Source organism: Moschus berezovskii, chromosome 19 (assembly GCF_049115385.1).
Source record: "Moschus berezovskii isolate FMDL1 chromosome 19, NW_MosBer_1.0, whole genome shotgun sequence".
NCBI lineage: Eukaryota > Metazoa > Chordata > Mammalia > Artiodactyla > Moschidae > Moschus > Moschus berezovskii.
Genome location: NC_142478.1, coordinates 73,477,720 through 73,495,614, shown reverse-complemented (window position 1 = coordinate 73,495,614; position 17,895 = coordinate 73,477,720). Strand labels below are relative to the sequence as shown.

At 46.4% G+C, this 17,895-nt stretch overlaps 1 protein-coding gene and 1 pseudogene across 3 annotated transcripts in view; both read right to left on the bottom strand.

Moving 5' to 3' along the window:
• DEPDC5 (DEP domain containing 5, GATOR1 subcomplex subunit) overlaps nucleotides 1-17,895 on the bottom strand; it is a 73,686-nt gene that overhangs the window by 45,433 nt on the left and 10,358 nt on the right. For all 3 annotated transcript variants that reach the window (XM_055404817.2, XM_055404818.2, XM_055404819.2), the window contains exons 8-21: nucleotides 16,436-16,505; nucleotides 14,748-14,826; nucleotides 13,810-13,871; nucleotides 10,911-10,980; nucleotides 10,177-10,249; nucleotides 8,808-8,911; nucleotides 8,447-8,521; nucleotides 6,760-6,894; nucleotides 5,963-6,024; nucleotides 5,751-5,824; nucleotides 4,920-4,989; nucleotides 4,719-4,755; nucleotides 3,748-3,868; nucleotides 1,059-1,279 (exon numbers count right to left, since the gene is read on the bottom strand). In XM_055404817.2, the coding sequence (XP_055260792.2) occupies nucleotides 1,059-1,279; nucleotides 3,748-3,868; nucleotides 4,719-4,755; nucleotides 4,920-4,989; nucleotides 5,751-5,824; nucleotides 5,963-6,024; nucleotides 6,760-6,894; nucleotides 8,447-8,521; nucleotides 8,808-8,911; nucleotides 10,177-10,249; nucleotides 10,911-10,980; nucleotides 13,810-13,871; nucleotides 14,748-14,826; nucleotides 16,436-16,505 (1,253 nt within the window). The remainder of the gene's footprint in view (nucleotides 1-1,058; nucleotides 1,280-3,747; nucleotides 3,869-4,718; nucleotides 4,756-4,919; nucleotides 4,990-5,750; nucleotides 5,825-5,962; nucleotides 6,025-6,759; nucleotides 6,895-8,446; nucleotides 8,522-8,807; nucleotides 8,912-10,176; nucleotides 10,250-10,910; nucleotides 10,981-13,809; nucleotides 13,872-14,747; nucleotides 14,827-16,435; nucleotides 16,506-17,895) is intronic.
• On the bottom strand, nucleotides 10,327-10,454 carry LOC129542926 (U4 spliceosomal RNA; annotated as a pseudogene).

Below are 17,895 nucleotides of genomic sequence, written 5' to 3'. Positions count from 1 at the left end.
AAGGACCTTGGAGGGTGTACATGTTAGGGAGCAAGGGAAATGAGTGAAATTGCCAAAGAAAGAAATGGGTCTGTTTACTTTTAAACACTTAAGAGAAGGAGGTTCTGGTCCCTAAATTACTAGCCTAGTGAAGCCACACCCAAAGCTGAAGGGGAGGACCACACATTGCCTGGATACCCCGGACTCTGAGCTGGATGCAATGACTCCATGGAGCTGTCTCCTCTGGGGATGGGGTAGGTATATTCTGTACACACGAGGAACAATACGTGTAGGTATTTGGTGACCAGAAGGGCGGACCCTAGCAGAGGCAGCCAGTGTGTTCGGTTCACTAGACCCGTTTGATTTTCCTCTGAGGCTCACAAGGAGAAGGCAGTTTCCAGCCCCTTTGCACTGGGGCCACACAACAGAGTTCCAGTCACCAGAGCACAGGCAGAAGTGACCTGTTCCACCCGAAGGCCTGGACCACTGACATCTCCACTCATGATCTCCATTCTCCTCTCCCTGCTGTGGAAAGTCTGGAGACCTGTGTTGATGACCATGGCATCCCAGGATAGAAGGAATCCCAGGCCCTAGGTGACTGGGTGGACAGAAGCCCCTCCCACTGACGCAGAGGCCTGGAACGTGAATAAGCAATCAATGTGACTGTGCTTAAAAAATAGTAATAAACTCACGGGAGGAAGAAATGAGGAAGTGAGTGCACCCAGCCTTGACCAGGCATGCAGGCGGCACGCCATGTAGACCCCCGTGTCCCACCCAATGGCAGACAGGTCCCTGACCTCAGTGGATCAAAGAGCTGAAACCTACAACCAGGAAGTGCCACATGCCCACCAGGCAAACACCCAGGTCAGAAAGTGGTTCAGGGACTTCCCTGGTGGTCCTGTGCTCCCAATGCAGGGGGCCCGGGGCCGACCCCTGGTCAGAGACCTCGAACACACGTGCCACGACTAAAAAGACCCGACGACAGAGACGGAAGTGCCTGGGCACCACCACCAACACCCGACGCGGCCAAATAAATAGAGACGAAAGGCTAAAACGGCTGCCCCGACCCGCTCTCTGACCTCGAGTGCTGGTGTAGCCCAGGGAGCTGCTGACTTCGTACTGGTGCAGGTGGGGGTGAGGGATCACCAGGATGTTGGCGCTCCTGCCCAGCGAGCTGTCGTCGGAAGCCTGGCTCCTCACCTCCTCCGTGGGCAGCGTCCGGCCAGGCAGTGAAGGGCTGGACGAAACGTCACAGGAGCTGGCGGTCTTCCGGCTGTGACTCTCCCGCTCTCGCACAGACCTGGCAGGCGGGAGACCAAGTCAGTGTCTCCAGCCCGGGCTACATGGAAGACCAGTAATGATAAACCCCCATGGAATCTCTGGGTGGGAGGTAACGCAGGAGGCACTCTGCCCTGAGCAGCTCCGGGAAGAAACAGGGGAGATGGCGGACAGTCCTCCCGAGGCTGGGGTCCTGGGATCAGAGCCTCGGAGAAGCAACCCCTCAGCCTGATCCCACCTCATCCCACCATCAAGCTCGCATCACGGAGAATGGAGTTTTGACTTGAGGTCATCCAGGAGGAAGCACATAGCACCACCTGAGACGTCTCCTGGCATCAGAAATTGAATCTAAATCTCACCGGGGCTCTGGAGACAATTGCCAGTTTACGGGAGACTCAGAGATGACAGGTCAAGTTAATAATAAAAGAAATAAAGAGCCAGAGGAAGAGAAAGCAAGACACTCTACAGTCACAGGAAGGACACAAGATGAAATGTCACGTGTGCATCTTCTTCAGATCCCAACTCAAGCAAACTAACCGTAAACACTGCATTTTTGAGACAACCGGGCAGTCTGGAGAGGGACGGGGTGTCAGAGGGTATGAGCAATCAGTGTGAATTTTGTTACCAGTAACACAGGTACTATGATCATGAGGGGTTTTGTTTTTTGCTTTTTTAATTCTTATTTGTTAGAGACACACACCGAAATAGTTACAGGTTAAAAAAAAAAGGGTATCTGAGATCTGTTTTAGAATACTCCAACGAAATTTCAAATGTGGGAGAAGTGATAAAACAAGATCGACAACATGCTGATAACTGTTCATTTCACGTCTCTGAATGCTTCCTTAATAAAAATTAAAAAAAAACCAGTATGCTCTTATTAAAACATGAAACTCCCTGAGGGGGGAGCCTCTGGAAGTGGGAGGAAGAAGGATCAGAAGGAGAGAAGTCCAATGGAAGCAAAAATTCAGAATGAAAGAGTCAGCACAGGCTGACCCTATGGTATCAGAGCTATTCTCTCTCCACCTGGAAGAGTTTTAAAGTGAGAGCTTAGGTGGAGCCTGAAGATAGACCCCAAGGGTAGACTGCACATTTCATTATTCCAACAATAAATATCTGAGCACAGCATATGCTCACCCAGTGGAGGGACAGAGCACCGATCAGGGCACGGTCTATGCCCTCAAGGAACACAGTCTCTGGGACATCAGGTCTTGCCACCTTTGGTCAGAAGAAAGAAAAGCAAGGATCCTGGACCCTGAACGTGTTCTTAGATGCTCAGGAAAAAAGCACCACCAAGCCCTTAGGCAGCACCCACGTGCAGGGAGCTGCTGCGAACAGCACTTACTCTGAGCTCTAAGCACTCTCGGGACCAGACATCAGGATGGGACGAAGGGAAAGGACAGAAGACGAGCACGTGGCCACGATGAGCCCATCTGTCATGATGTGAAGACACAGGAGGTTTTTCCAGCCAGTGGTACTGAGTTTTAGCACACTTTCCATACTAAGAAATGCAGAAAATAGACTGGCAATGCTTGATCAATGGGGTGGGGGAAGCTAGAACTCTGTTTCCCACATTCTAAAAAAATTCTACACAAATCACGAAGCATAAAAACTAAGACTACAGGGCTGGTGGTCCAGGGGTAAGGGCTCCAAGTTTCCACTGCAGGAAGGTGTGTCGTTTGACTCCTGGTTTGGGGATCGCATGCCACAAAGTGCAGTCAAAAACAAACAGACCAAAACCAAGACTAAAAGAAGAGAAGAAAATACAAAATACACATCTTGGATCTGGTATGGCTTTCTTACACTAGACCCAGAAATGAGTATGTTGGTAAATTTAAACACATCACAAGGAAAAACTAATGTGTGACTCAAATACCAGGGAGCAAATTTCAAACACAAGAGTTAAAGAAAGAAAAGTATCTTGCCCTCTGGGAATAATAAACCTAAAAGAAACTCTGGACACTAGGATTGATCTATTGGTCTGTCTAACTTGATGGCTCAGATGATAAAGAATCTGCCTGCAATGCAGGAGACCTAGGTTGGATCCCTGGGTTGGGAAGATCCCCTGGAGAAAGGAATGGCTACCTACTCCATAATTCTTGCCTAGAGAACTCCATGGACAGAGGAGCCTGGTGGGCTACAGTCCACGGGGTCGCAAAGAGTTGGACACAACTGAGTAACTAACACACTTTCACTTTATCTATTAGGGGCTGCTCAGTGAAATGAAGATTCTAGAATTCACAAATTGCTCCTCTTGACTAGAAAAAGCAGAATGCTCTCCTTATTTGCGAACACTTCATCATAGAAAACATAGCTAACCGAACAGCTAGGCCAGAGAACTACAGACTCCCTAACGATATACATACTATGGCTTCCATTTGGCTAATTTTAATTTAAGATATTTTCAAGGTTGCTCTTATGTAGGTCCCTCTGGGGCCTCAGGTTTCCCTAGTTAGTTTCTACGTCCACCCCAAAGCACATCTGGCAGAGAACCTGCAGGTGCTGAGGCGCTGAGCCCGGGAGGGGCCCGGGAGCCTGAAGACTTGTGCATCGTAAGCATCGTAATCCACCTGGATGGGAAGGGCGTTCTCGGATTCTTTGGGGGTCCCAAGAGCTGAAACACATAAATAATATCAACTGTCATCAAAACACACTTCAACACGAGGCCTTTGGGTGGTCTTCATCAAAATCTGCAAGGTATAGGTCATCATCAGCATCTCCCCATGAAAAGAAATGAGATAATAATCCATGATCAGGTTACAAAGATTAAATGATTTTTGCATCAAAACGATAGAGAAATTACTATTTACAAGCACTAAGTAAAGGCCAGATGATGGCACCATTTCCTTCTGTGATCCCATTGTTAAAAAATAGTATCTTAGTGGGTGGGAGGGAAGCTCAAGAGGGAAGGAACCTATGTATGCAGATAGGTGGTTCACACTGTTGTACAGCAGAAACAAAGCATTGTAAAAATTACACCCCGATTAAAAGAATAAAAAAATCAATCATAAAAAATAGCACCTTAATGTATATACTGGAGAAGGAAATGGCAACCCACTCTAGTACTCTCGCCTGGAGAATCCCATGGACAAAGGAGCCTGGTGGGCTACAGTCCATGGGGTCACAAAGAGTCGGACACGACTGAGTGACTATGTATATATTTATATACACAACGTATATATTTAGTCCTTTAAAACTTTTCATCCGATTTCTAGAACCAACCTATGGAAAATGAACTCTAGATTTTGAAAAAAAAAAAAAACCCACAAGTTTTGTTATCACCCACTTTGCAGTGGGTAATGATAAAAATATATGCAGTCATTATGGGACCTTCCAAAGGTCACACAAGGGGAATTCAGGTCCCAAACTTGGTTGTGAACTTTTTATGCAACTGCACAAAATCCTGTTGCCATAGGTCAGTTGACTCTTCCTAAAAGTGACGAAAGAAGGAAAAAAATACTCACATGTATCACGGCCATTTTTTGCTTTCTCAGAGGTGGGCTGTAAAGTTAAACAGATAGTTAATCACTCCTGGAATTTGTCCTGTTGTTTATTTATTTAATGCAGAAGACTATAAAATCTTAAAACGAATTTCTCAATTGCTACTCATGACCACTGGGGAACAGTGACAGTCCCCAAAGGCTCTGCTGGTCAGTGAAACCTACCTTCCTTCCTGCCAGTTTAATTCGTGGAGTGAAACTATTGCAAAAGAGCTGGCTTTTGGATGTGTAGAAACTGTGAAAGAAACAGACAGGGTCACTTATCTAAACCCCTTTCATTTTATTTTTAATTTTTTAAAAAAGTTTTGACAGTGCCGCATGGCATGTGGGATCTTACTTCCCCTACCAAGGATCAAACCTATGCCCCCTGCAGTGGAAGTGCAGAGTGTTAACCACCGAACCACCAGGGAAGTACTCAAACCCCTTTCATTCTAGACCTCCAGACACAGTTGGAATCCCAGCCATTGATCAGCCCTCCTAGGAACGCTCACTCAGCCCTCACTGATCTTTCCAATTCTAACTTTCCTTTATAATTACTAGGAAACATTGGTTACATTTTAAATTATTGTTCTATTCCTTTTCCCCATAAATTGTCTCATGTGTGCTAGTCTAGATTTCTAAGTGGTTTAGAACCTCCTCCTTGAGCTGAAATCAGCAGGAACACTGAGGGCTGGTCCCAGTCAAGAGGTGGCACAGGGAGCTTCCTACAAACAGAGGGGCCCAGGCCCAGCATCAGTCATCTGTGGGCTGTGGGAGTCGGGAAATGGTGTGGAAATAAGTCCTTCAAACTTGGTCTCATGCTTTTTCACCAGACTGTAATTATGTCATGGCCATGGCTTTGCATGTAGAGAGACCCGAAGCAAATATTACAACTTAGGTTTCTACATTCTCTTGACAAAAGATTTTATGGTAAGAGCTCAGTAGATTTGCAGACAAAAATGGCAAGGGAGCTAACAGTATCCCTGATCACCTACAGTGAATCCGGCTCTCGCTCACCTGTGGTTTATCCAGTGGGGGATGTTGTAGTCATCCCCCAGACGGGAGTCGTGAGGGGCACTCCGACTGTGCAGCTGAAAGGGAACAGAGCATGGCCCAGGTGAGCTGGGAAGCAGGCGGGACCCGGAGCCACCCAGCTTCTCCGATTCTAACTATTCAAGATCACCCTGCACTGGAGCCTGGCTTTTAGCAAGCAGTGCGAAATCAATCACCTTGAACAACGGGACAGCGTGCAGCGGCTGCTCCCCCATGCACACCAGGTCCACACCGATTCCTAAGAAACAGAAGGGAGCGTTGGGGGGGTGCGTGTGATTTAAGTGGGGTCAGGGTTCAAGACACAGCTGACTTATCAGCACTGCCCATGACAGGTAAGAAGGAAATACGTACATTCCGTCTTCCTAACCTTCACCAAGTCCCCCTACACCTGCCACTAATCAGTGCTTGACAATCCGCCTCTGACTGCCTTGCAGGTCGTGATCTGTCGAGCAGACCACCACGCGGCCATGAGCACAGTTTCAAGGCCAGAGAGGAAAGGGAACCCTGCCAGCTCAGTGAAAAGCAAAACAATTCCATCAGTTAACAGAGCCTCTTTACTGGCCGTCGGGACTCATGTTCCCAACTGTGTCTTGCTGCTGGAACACAAATCAAGCTGGTGGAGGGGCGCAGCTTGGGGACATCGCAGAGGGAGTACCAGGTGATGCTCTGGCGTGTCCCAGGATGGGCCGATGGGCACTAGACCCCGGAAACAGCCCCAGAGGGGTTCCCCAGCGTCAAGTATGTTTGGGACACTTAGGGTGCCAGTTGGATCCTTTAGAGGCGACCGAGACACTCCGACGCCTTCACGCTGGCAGTGAGGGACTGTGCCTGGCTCGGCACTCCCAAGCCGACCAACCATGGAACTCCTTCTGTCACCTGACGTTTCTCAGGTTCCCAGTCCCGATACTCAGAGCCCTAAGGCTGAGCCAGGTTGTAAACACAGGGATGCAGGGCAGCTCCCAGGGAGCATTACCGTTATCTATCATCCGCTGCTTGGTCAGGATCATGAGCAGTCGGTCCACTTCAAACACGCCCACCCCGGGTGTGATCACCACAGACATCTGCCCGGTTCGGTCAAAGTTGCGGTTGATGTAGTGCTTGTCAAACACTTGAAACAGAGCAAAAATTCCTCCGGTGAAGGTGCTACAGCTTCTCAGAAACCAGCCAATGGCAAGCGTTCCTGTGCTCTCGGACCCGATTCGTCCAGGTCCCTATCAGAACGACTGCCACCTCCTGGCCTTAATGTATGTCTGTCCTTCCCCTTTGATGCTGAGAGCTTCTCGTGTACAGCTCTACGTCCCTGCCACCTTTGTTAATCCCCTCTTCAAGGGCGTACACCTAGCTTGTGCAGCCCTGTGTGAGAAGTGAAAGTGTTAGTCGCTCAGTCGTCCCCAACTCTTTATGACCCCATGGACCGTAGCCTGCCAGGTTCCTCTGTCCGTGGGATTTCCCAGGTAAGAATACTGGAGTGGGTTGCCATTTTCTCCTCCAGGGGATCTTTCTGACCCAGGGATAGAACCCATGCCCCCTGCACTGCAGGCAGATTCTTCACTGTCTGAGTCACCATGTCCAAATTTTATGTGGTTAATTTAAACCATCCATAAATGGATCTGTATTGCAACTTAGAAGAATCAAATATTAATTAAGACAGTACTCGCTGCTAAACGTTACATGGCAGCCTGGATGGGCAGGGAGTTTGGGAGAGAATGTATATGTATAGCCGAGCTCTTCTGCTATACATCGTGCTATTTACAATGATTCCTCTTGGGAAGGCTCTGACAGTGGAGGGAGACGGGAGATTTTTATTTTACTTGAAGTACTTTTCTAGTATTTGAATTCTAGGAACATGGGTTCCTTCTGTCATTTAAAAAAAAAAGGTAGATTTATAAAAATTACCTAGAAGCAGTTGAGGGATGGAGTGGAAAATAATAAGAACACAGTTTTTAAGAAAATAATGGACCCAAGGAGGATTGCCTATAGCTCTTTACCCTTGGGGCAACATGAGACAAGCAAGTCAACTGCCAACAGAAGCCCCAAGACCTACATGGTGGCCATTGCTGCTACTGTTGCTAAGTCACTTCAGTCGTGTCCGACTCTGTGTGACCCCATAGACGGAAGCCCACTGGGCTTCCCCTTCCCTGGGATTCTCCAGGCAAGAACACTGGAGTGGGTTGCCATTTCCTTCTCCAATGTGTGAAAGTGAAAAGTGAAAGTGAAGTCACTCAGTCGTGTCCGACCCTTAGCGACCCCACGGACTGCAGCCTACCAGGCTCCTCCATCCATGGGATTTTCTAGGCAAGAGTACTGGAGCGGCTTGCCATTGCCTTAAATCCATCCAATCAGGACTTCCCTGGAAGTCCAGTGGTTAAGAATCCGCCTTTCAATGCAGGGGACAGGGGTTCGATCCCTGGTGGGGGAATGAATATCCCACCTGCCATGGAGCAACTAAGCACTGCAACAAGAGATCCCGCATGACGCAACAAAGACGCTGCGTGCCGCAACTACGGCCCAATGGGCCAAATTCGTAAATGTGATATAAAGTTACTGCCTTCAGTTAAGCTGGGGGCATCACCGGCTCAGCCTTGGTCTCTGCACGCTGACAGGTTCACGGTCACGTGGTCAGCGACATGCCCACATACCGTGGCTGTGCCCTGGCTCACCGTTGAAGGACAGGTTGATGGCCTCCAGGTAGTTTCCCTGTGCCGAGGCGGAATTGTCTCCTTGAGGAAAGCCCTCTGAAGCAAAAGACACAGAGAAGGAACAACATCTCAGGAAAGACGGACTCGCAAGAAACAAGCGGAAGGTGCCTGGCTCCCCAGGGCCCCCACCGTGCGGAAGGGACACGACTGAACTTACTGCACGTGCAGTGACCTGCGGGACCCCCAACCCGAAACAGACACCTGGCCAGAAGCAGAAGCCACACTCAGCACCGGAAGGGAGGCAAGCAGGAACCTCTGCGTCCCCCAGCCTCCAGCCGACACCTCCCCTCCCAGCGCACCTCCCGGCACGTAAGTGCAGTACCTGCCTGTTCCAGTCGCACCAGCACTGGGTACTGGATGAAGAGCTTCTTGATGGTCACGAGGAGTGAGGTCCACTCTTCCCTCCGCTCGTTCTGCACCACCACCCTGCAAGGAGCGCCACCGCAAGGTGGGTATGAAGCCGCGACAACACGCGCGACATCGGGTCCCTTACAGGGCTTCACGGAAAGGGGGAGAAGGGACGCCTGGAGCTGGGGTCATCTATCATAGAGCAATACATGATGAAGTCAAATGTGTTTAACAAACATGAGCGGACTGGACTTCTCTAATGGGTCAGTGGCTAAGCACCCACCTGCCAACGCAGGGGACAAGGGTTCGATCCCTGGTCCGAGAAAATTTCTTCTGCCGCTGGGCAACTAAGCCTGGCGCCACAACAAAGAGTCGCCCCCTCTAGATGCAACTAGAGAAAGACTGAGTACAGCAACGAAGACTCAGTACAGCCAACAATAATTAAAATGTTTTAAAAAATAGCATAATTGAGAGGAGGGTTATAGAGACTTTCCACATATTCCCTCCCCTAACGCGTGTTTGGTACTCCCCTCCCCCCACTATGACCAATATTCCTCATTGGAGTGGGGCATTTGTTGTAACTCCTAAACCTACAGGGACATATCATCATCTGCAAGTCCCCTTAATCTTTAGGAACAAAATGCTTTAGTATCTGTTAATTTGCTCTAAAGTAAAACTTAACACACACACACACACAAAACACAGGTGAAGCAAACATGGAATGATATTAACTGTTTAATCCAGGAACTGGGGGTATGGGCTCATTATATTTAGTTCATTCTTATTTTCTGCAAGAATTTGAAATTTTCCACAATAAAAAGTTTGGGAAGTCCAAAAGCAATGTGGTATCCTACACTGGATCCTGGAACTTATCCTGTGTAAGTGGAGAAACTGATGAACTCTGAGAAAAGTCTGTGATTTTGTTCGTAGCAATGTACCACTGTGGGGCTTCCCAGGCAGCTCAGTGGTAAAGAATCCACCTGCCAAGCAGGAGATGGGGGTTCAATCCCTGGGTTGAGAAGGTCCCCTGTGGAAGGAAATGGCAACCTACTCCAGTATTCTTCCTAGAGAATCCCATGGACAGAGAAGCCTAGTGGGCTACAGTCCATGGGGTCGCAAAAGAGTCAGACACGACTGAAGTGACTCGGCACACACCAGCGCTCATCTCTGAGTTTTCACAGATGTACCTCAGTTAGAAATGTTCAGAGGAAACTGTGTAAAGGGTATATGCTACTTCTCTGCAAACCTGAAATTATTCCAAAGTCAAAAGGTTAATTTTTTAAGCTAGGGAAGAAACAACCAAGGAGAAAAACAGGCAAAAAAAGCAAAGCACCCAAACATACTTGTAAAAGTCTTCATAGAATCGCCCCTTGTGATCCTGCCTAATTGAGGCTCGGTTTATTTCAGGAAATTCATCTGAAATAGAGAAAACAACATACGTAGATCAGATTGAAGAGAGAAATTCAGTTTCTCTGCTCCCCCTTCTGGACTGAAGATCTACATCACACACACACCCACAAAAGATAACTATATTTCTATTAAGTTGGGAAAAGTTTTCAATTAGCAACAATGGCACCTCAGATAAACCTCATGGGCTACGATACCGCCACTGCGCAAAACTAGGTTGGTTTTAAGATGGATCACAGCCCAGAGACTTCTTGTGTTGACTAATGAACTGAGTCATTTTCCACTGCATCCTATCTTTTAACAGAAAAATTGGGAGAGATGGAGCAGGAAAGAAAAAATGATATGGAGTGAATCAGGATGGACCTGTGGAAAGCATAATAAAAAAACAACTTTGGGATCAGTTAGAGAGTCTGGGATGGACATGCACACCCTGCTCTGTTTGAAACGGATAATCAGCAAGGACCTACTATGTATGTAGCACAGGGGACTCTGCTCAATGTCATGTAGCAACCTGGATGGGAGGGGACTTGGGGGAAGAATGGATACGTGAATATGTACGGCTGAGTCTCTTCACTCTTCAGTTCAAACTATCACAACATTGTTAGTTGGCTATACCCCCATACAAACCAAAAAGTTAAAAAATATATAACTTTGTAAGAGAGTTACTCACCAAGAGATTTCGCATCATAAAAAGTCCTAGAAAACAGGACCACTGTCACTTCATGACTGCAGTTCTTCTCCTAGGCATGAATACAGAAAAAGAAGCCTCACCATGAAGCAGCCCGTGAGAGCACAACAGTCTCAGCTCTGGGAGGCACCCAGGCTCAGGTACTGGGTAGCCTCCTGTAATTGCAGGCTGCATAACACAGGGGACAGAGTGCTAGGCTGACTCGTGGCCCTGAAACTGACCACTACATGGCCTTGGGCAAGTTATCTGAAGTCACGGCAAACCACTGGATTTCCCCGGTGGTCCAATGGTTAAGATTCCACGTTTCCACTGCAGGGGGCACGGCTTCCATCCCTGACTGTGGAACTAAGGTCCCACATGCTACGTAGTGCAGCCAAAACAAACAAAAACCTGCAAATCACCAATAAGGTGGGGGTGCTGTCTCCTCGCTATGGTGTGAAACAGACCAGCCCACTGCCAGAGGATCCTGGTATTTATACCTGCTTCATGGTGTTTTTTTTTTAACCTTTTCAGGACTGTGGTTTAGAGAAGAACAGAACCTAGGGTAGTGGGATGCCAGAACCAGACACTCCTGCCTACTTCCAGGGTCACAGGATGGGGACTGGATGCTGCATGAGATGCAGGGGTTGAAATCAAGGCAGAGAACTACCTTTGGACTGGGATGGGGATGAGTGAGAATAAACATTTCCATGCAGTCGGGAGTTCAATGTTCTAGAAGCGGGTGTTTACAGACGGCATGAAACTTGGCCTGCACCAGGGAGTCAGCAAGCTTAGTATCAGTTCCCCCTGGTCTTTGAAAACAGAAACCCACACTAACCAACCTCGACTCTAACTCAACCTGCTGACTGCACGATTCAGCAGTCATCATATAAGGAAGACAACATAACGCACACTGCAGAATCTCTCAGGTAGACAGAAAGTCCTAAATACAAGCCACAGGACCAAGGACACACCTTCACTAGCCACCAACTCATTTACTGGACATCCAGCACTCCAAATGTAGCTTCAGACTCATCTGACTGGGGTGCAAGTTTTAGACAGAAAAAAATGCCTGACAGTGCGCGGGCATGGGCACGCGAGCTTCTCAACTCATGTGTGATGGAGGAGGTGACACACGACAGGGTTGACGTGGCTCAGGATTACAGAAACACAGACAGGATGGCCTGGGGGTTACGATCCCAGGAGAGCACTGGGGGAATGGATGGAACAGGACTAGAATTCTTGTTCTGCTTTTGCAGGCTATTGATCCCAGCCAAGGTACCTAGCCTCTTTCAGCTGTACCTTCCCTACCTGTGTAAGAGCGCCAAGAGAGAGGATTCAGTGGGATAATGTAGGAAAAACACAACATCATCTGGCGGTGGTGATTGTTGTTTAGTCAATCAGGCATGTCCAACTCTGTGCAACCCCATGGACTGTAGCCCACCAGCCTCCTGTGTCCATGGGATTTCCCAGGAAAGAATACTGGAGGAGGTTGCCATTTCCTTCTCCAGGAGATCTTCCAGACCCAGGGAATCAAACTCATGTCTTCTCCACTGCAGTCAGATTCTTTACCGTCTGAGCCACCCCAGGGAAGCCCTTGGGTAGTATTGCTATTTTAACAATATTAAGTCCTCTAATCTATGAACATGAGATGTTTTTCATTGATTTGGCTTTCCTTCAGCAACATTTTGTAGATTTTAGTGTACAAACCTTGCACCTTCTTGGGTAAATTATTGCATAGTGTTTTATTTCTCCGATGCTCTTGTAAATGGAATTTTCAATTTATTTCCCTTTAAAATTTTTAATTCCTTGTTTTAATTTCCTGTTCAGATTGTTCATTGTTGATGAAATACAAACAATCTGTGTCCTGATTGTGCAACTCTGCTAAATTTGTTCATTAGCTCTAATAGTTGTTTTTTTAATGGATTTTGGGGGGTTTTCTACATATAGGATATCAGCTGTGTAGAAAGATAGTTTTACTTCTTCTCTTCCAATATGGGTGCCTTCTTTTTCTTTCTTTTTTTGGCCTAGCTGCTCTGGCTAGAATTTCCAGTACAATACTGAATTGTTGTTGTTGTTCAGTCCCTAAGTCATGTCTGACTCTTTGTGATACAATGGACTGCAGCACACCAGGCTTCCCTGTCCTTCACTGTTTCCCAGAGTTTGCTCAGAATCATGTCCACTGAGTCAGTGATGCTATCTAATCATCGTATCCTCTGCCAACTTCTCCTTTTGCCTTCAATCTTTCCTAGCACCAAGGTCTTTTCCAATGAGTTGGTTCTTCACATCAGGTGGCCAAAGTATTGGAGCTTGAGCTTGAGCTTCAGCATCAGTCCTTCCAGTGAATATTTAGGACTGATTTCCTTTAGGATTGACTGGTTTGCTCTTCTTGCTGTCCTCCAGCACCACAATTTGAAAGCATCGATTCTTTGGCACTCAGCCTTCTTCATAGTCCAGCTCTCACATCTGTACATGACTACTGGAAAAACCATACCTTTGACTCTACCGATCTCTGTCGGCAAAGTGATGTCTCTGCTTTTTAATATGCTGTCTAGGTTTATCATAGCTTTCCTTTCCAGGAGCAAGCACCTTTTAATTTCATGACTGCAGTCACCATCTGCACTGAATACTAGTGGTGAAAGCAGACATCCTTATTTTGTTCCTGAACTTAAGGGGGAAAGTTTTCGGTCTCTTACCACTGAGTTTGATGTTAGCTCTGGGTTCTTCACAAGTACACTTCACCATATTGAAGTGATTAAGGTAATTTAAATCTACAGTCTCATCAATTAGACTCTAGCTCTGATGCCTCCATTAAATGCAGATTAATAGAAATAGTTTGTTTTTTAAATCTGCACTGAATAATGTTTATACAGCAAGACTTGGTGCATGAGAAGAAACATACCTTCCACTTGGTAAAGAGATCAGCAAGGAAACCATTCACAGCTTTCTCAAAATACAGATCCCCTGAAAAGAAACAACAGGAAGAAGGTGAGAATTCTCTTTATTTCTTGCTTACAAATTCTTTCCTCAGTAAAGTAATAGGAATAGGACTAGTCAAAGAGAAGGTGGGTACTGCTCTATCCTAAAAGTGCTTTCAACCTAGACTTTCTATTGAGCCAAATTTAATATTTACTTCACTCAGTAAGAGGTCATGGGTTTAAGGTAAAACACAAGATTGAAAAAGTTTTGATCCTTGAAAAAGAGTGTATCTTCAAAATGAGAGAACCATCTAACTGTTAAATGTAAGTACTCTCGCAGTGACACTTCATGTTTGTTCGAAGGCGATCGGGTGGACCCTGGGCAGTCACTAAATTATCACTTGCAGTTTCTGCTGTTCTTGAGCACACCCTTGATGACCTACATGAAAAATTAATTTGTAGTTTTGCTAAACACAAGCTAGAACTGCATGAACCATGAGGCTGGTGTGTTGGGCACAGCATCCATACCTCATGGCAGCTTTATCATACTCCACTTACAGTATAGTAATTCTAATAGAATGAGACAAACTTGGTGATATCTGTGGGTGACAGAAGATGAAATGAAAGTCATCAAAGAAGATGCTGGTTCCTGGCCATAAAGTCACTACCTCTATGACTTTTGATTCTGTACTTATAGAATAATTGAAGATCTGAGGATACAGATTTTTCACTAATGCTTTACTACATTTCATGCAGTTCACTGCATTTTTAAAATGTACATTTATTTTTAACATTTGAGGATTTCTAAAGATTCAGGATATATCTTCAGAGAATGTTCAGAGATTACTGTAAATGATACCAATTTAAAGGAAACCAGAAACTTCTCCCTATTAGCATTACAACCCACACTTAGGAACAGTACCATAAATATCAAAATCCCACATTTCACAGCTCATCTGAATAAATATGTAAACCATAGCCGACGTAGAACGGAACACCACCTGCAATAAACAAAAACATAATTGCGTTAAAAAGCAATGATGGATAGAATTTCAGTTCCGCAAAGTGAAAAAGTTCTGGAGATTTGTTTCAGAATGATGTGAATACACTCAACCCTACTGAACTGTACATTTTAAAATGGTTAAGGGACTTCCCTGGCGATCCGGTGATTATGACTCCACCCTTCCACTGCAAGGAGCATGGGTTTCAACCCCTGATTGGAAAACTGTAGACCATATGCCTTGCAGCATAGCCAAGACAAAAAAAAAAAGAATAAAAGGAGTGAATTGATATAAAACTGGGGGGAAGATCACTGTAAAATACCAATGCATTCCTACTAGAGGTGCAAAAACTTTCGAACTTTAAGACTCGGTATTGGAGAAAGTAAAAAACAGGAGATGTTATATATGGATACTAGGAGTATAAACTGGTCCGAAGGATTTGAAAGATAACTTGACATTATCTTACAGAGCAGAACCTATGACATGACAAATACACTCCTAATCAGTGATTTAAGACATAGAGAGTGCAAACAAGACAGCTAAAAAAGAGAGTGTGAGGGAGGAAGGGGGAGAATACATTTTCATTCCTCTGTAATAAAACTCGAAAGTAAGCAAAACGAGCAACACACTGCTTAGGGTAAAATATATATGTATTGTCACTATACAAATAAGCAAATTACAAAAATAATTTTTTGTAAGATAGAGTGGTTATCTCTCAAAATTGCCCCAAGTTCTCAACTATCTTGCCTGCCCAGGGGACGTCTGGTGATGTGTGGCGACATTTCTGGAGGTTATGACTTGCAGGGGGTGGGGACGGGGGTGGGAGCTACTGGCATTTAGAGAATGGAAGCAAGGGACACTGAGCGGTCCACGGTGCACGGTACAGCCCCCCCCCAACACTACTGCCTTTTCGGGGCAGGTGATTCTGTTTCTGGAGGGCCGTGCTTCATGCTGTAACACGTTGAACAGCATCCTCCACACAACCCCAGTTGTGACAAAGATGTCTCCAGACTTTGCCAAAAGACGCCTGGGGGGGCATGATCACTCTAGGGTTGAGAACCACTGCTCTCAAGGGAGGCTGTGGGTGGGAACACGGAAGAGCAGCCAGGTGCTTTCGCCAGGGTGGGGAAAGCACCCTGTGCTCTAGAGCCCTGCAGCCACAACTACTGAGCCCTAATTTCCACCAGCGTGGGGAACACACGCGCAGGTGCTCAGTTTGGAATTTCCCAACTGTACCAGAGTCACAGGAGGTTCCTCGGCAAAGGTCTTTCTCCAGGTTTACCAACACAATCTGCTACTGAGCTTAACTTTTGCTGTGTATTAGTGGGCACAGAAGTCTGTGACCTAGACACTCCATTCTTATGTCTGATATTAAACAAAAGAAAACAAAGATCATACCCAAACCAGAGAGATCAAACTGTAAAACCCTAGAATTTCAGGAGTCCCTGCTTTATTACAGTATTATCCCAGTTGGGCAGATGGTAGCTTGGTCACGAGCTTGACCATGAGATAAGGTTTTTGCTGGTTTCCATTTTGTTTTTGATTTCACGACTTACAGACATCATAACATGGTGTAACAAAGCCAAAAAAACTGTCGTATCAACCTCACCCTGGTATCTTCGCTGATGTAACCACACATGACCTTCTCATTCTTGACCCACAGCTCTCCAGCCTGTGCCCTGAAAGGAGACACACGTGTGTTATTACGAGGCCTACATAAACCAAGAAGAAATGGAGGTGCCTTCAGGGTAGCTCCCTCTACTGTCACTGTCACCCAAATGACCTGGTCAGTTACAGATTTCCAGAGCGCCACAAACGCCACACAAAGAATTTTCAGCATTCACTGATCTGTACAATAGGAGCTCTTGATTCGGGGGTCTGCAGACAACCTCTGAATCTGAGGAAGGGCTTTGGGGAACCCACGAACCCTCTAAATGATGCAATCTTTCCTGAGCACAGAATTGTACACTTTGTCAAATCTCAAAAAGGCCCATGTCACAAAAACAGTTAAAAAGCACTGATGAACAAATCTGCTAATCATAGCTTTGAGATAATGAGTTTCAACAAAAACAAGATCCATTGCAATATCACAAGTAGACAGGAAGAGTAAAGGCACGGGGTCCCTACTCAGTGGAAGCCATCTTTTCTTGGGCAAGCCATGCAGCATGCTGGATCTTAGTTCCCCAACCAAGGGTCAAACTCATGCCCCCTGCATTGGGAGCACAGTCTTAACTACTGGACTACCAGGGAAGGCTCAGTGAAGCCACTTTACTGAAAAATTTTCATGTCATTGTTAAGTAATATGATATCTTCTGCCCCTGCATCTTTTTTTTTAATTCATTTTTGTTTATTTTTCAGTCATTGTTGTGAGATTAAGCTATTGCTTTTTCTTTTTTTTTGGCTGTGCTGGGTCTCTGTTGCTGCATGGGCTTTTCTCGAGCTGCATCGAGCAGGAGCTACTCTCTAGCTGTGGTGTGTGGGCTTCTAGTTGCAGTGGCTTCTCCTGTTGCGGAGCACAGGCTCTATGGCGAGCGGGCTTCAGTAGCTGCGGCTCCTGGGCTCCAGAGCACAGGCCTGGCGGTCGCGTTGCACAGGCTGAGTTGCTGGCGGCATGTGGGATCTTCCCGGACCAGGGATTACACCTGTGTCTCTTGCACTGGTAGGCAGATTCTTTCCTCTTGCTTCTTTATCCTGTTTTTCACATTGGCTACAAAGAACAAGCGCTGTATGTAAAAATACTTTGCACACGCCTGACACACAGCATGTGCTAAACAAGTGGTACTTGACAGTGTTAATTCCACGACCAGGACACGTGTGTTGAGACTGGCCACCAGAGAATCAGAGCTCAAGTCAGGAAGAATATTCCAGAAGGTCCTCTGCAGTTGGGCAGATCAAGCAGAAAAACACCCAAACTGGATGTTCCAATGGGCTTTAACTGTGCCTCGCAAACAGATCTGTCTATTGCTGGACCTCCTGTGCGTTTATTAATGCGGACATCCACACGCCTCAAAGGCTGAATGTAGAACAGTTGCTGCACTGGCTCCTGCTCGTGTCTACAAGCTGATGAAT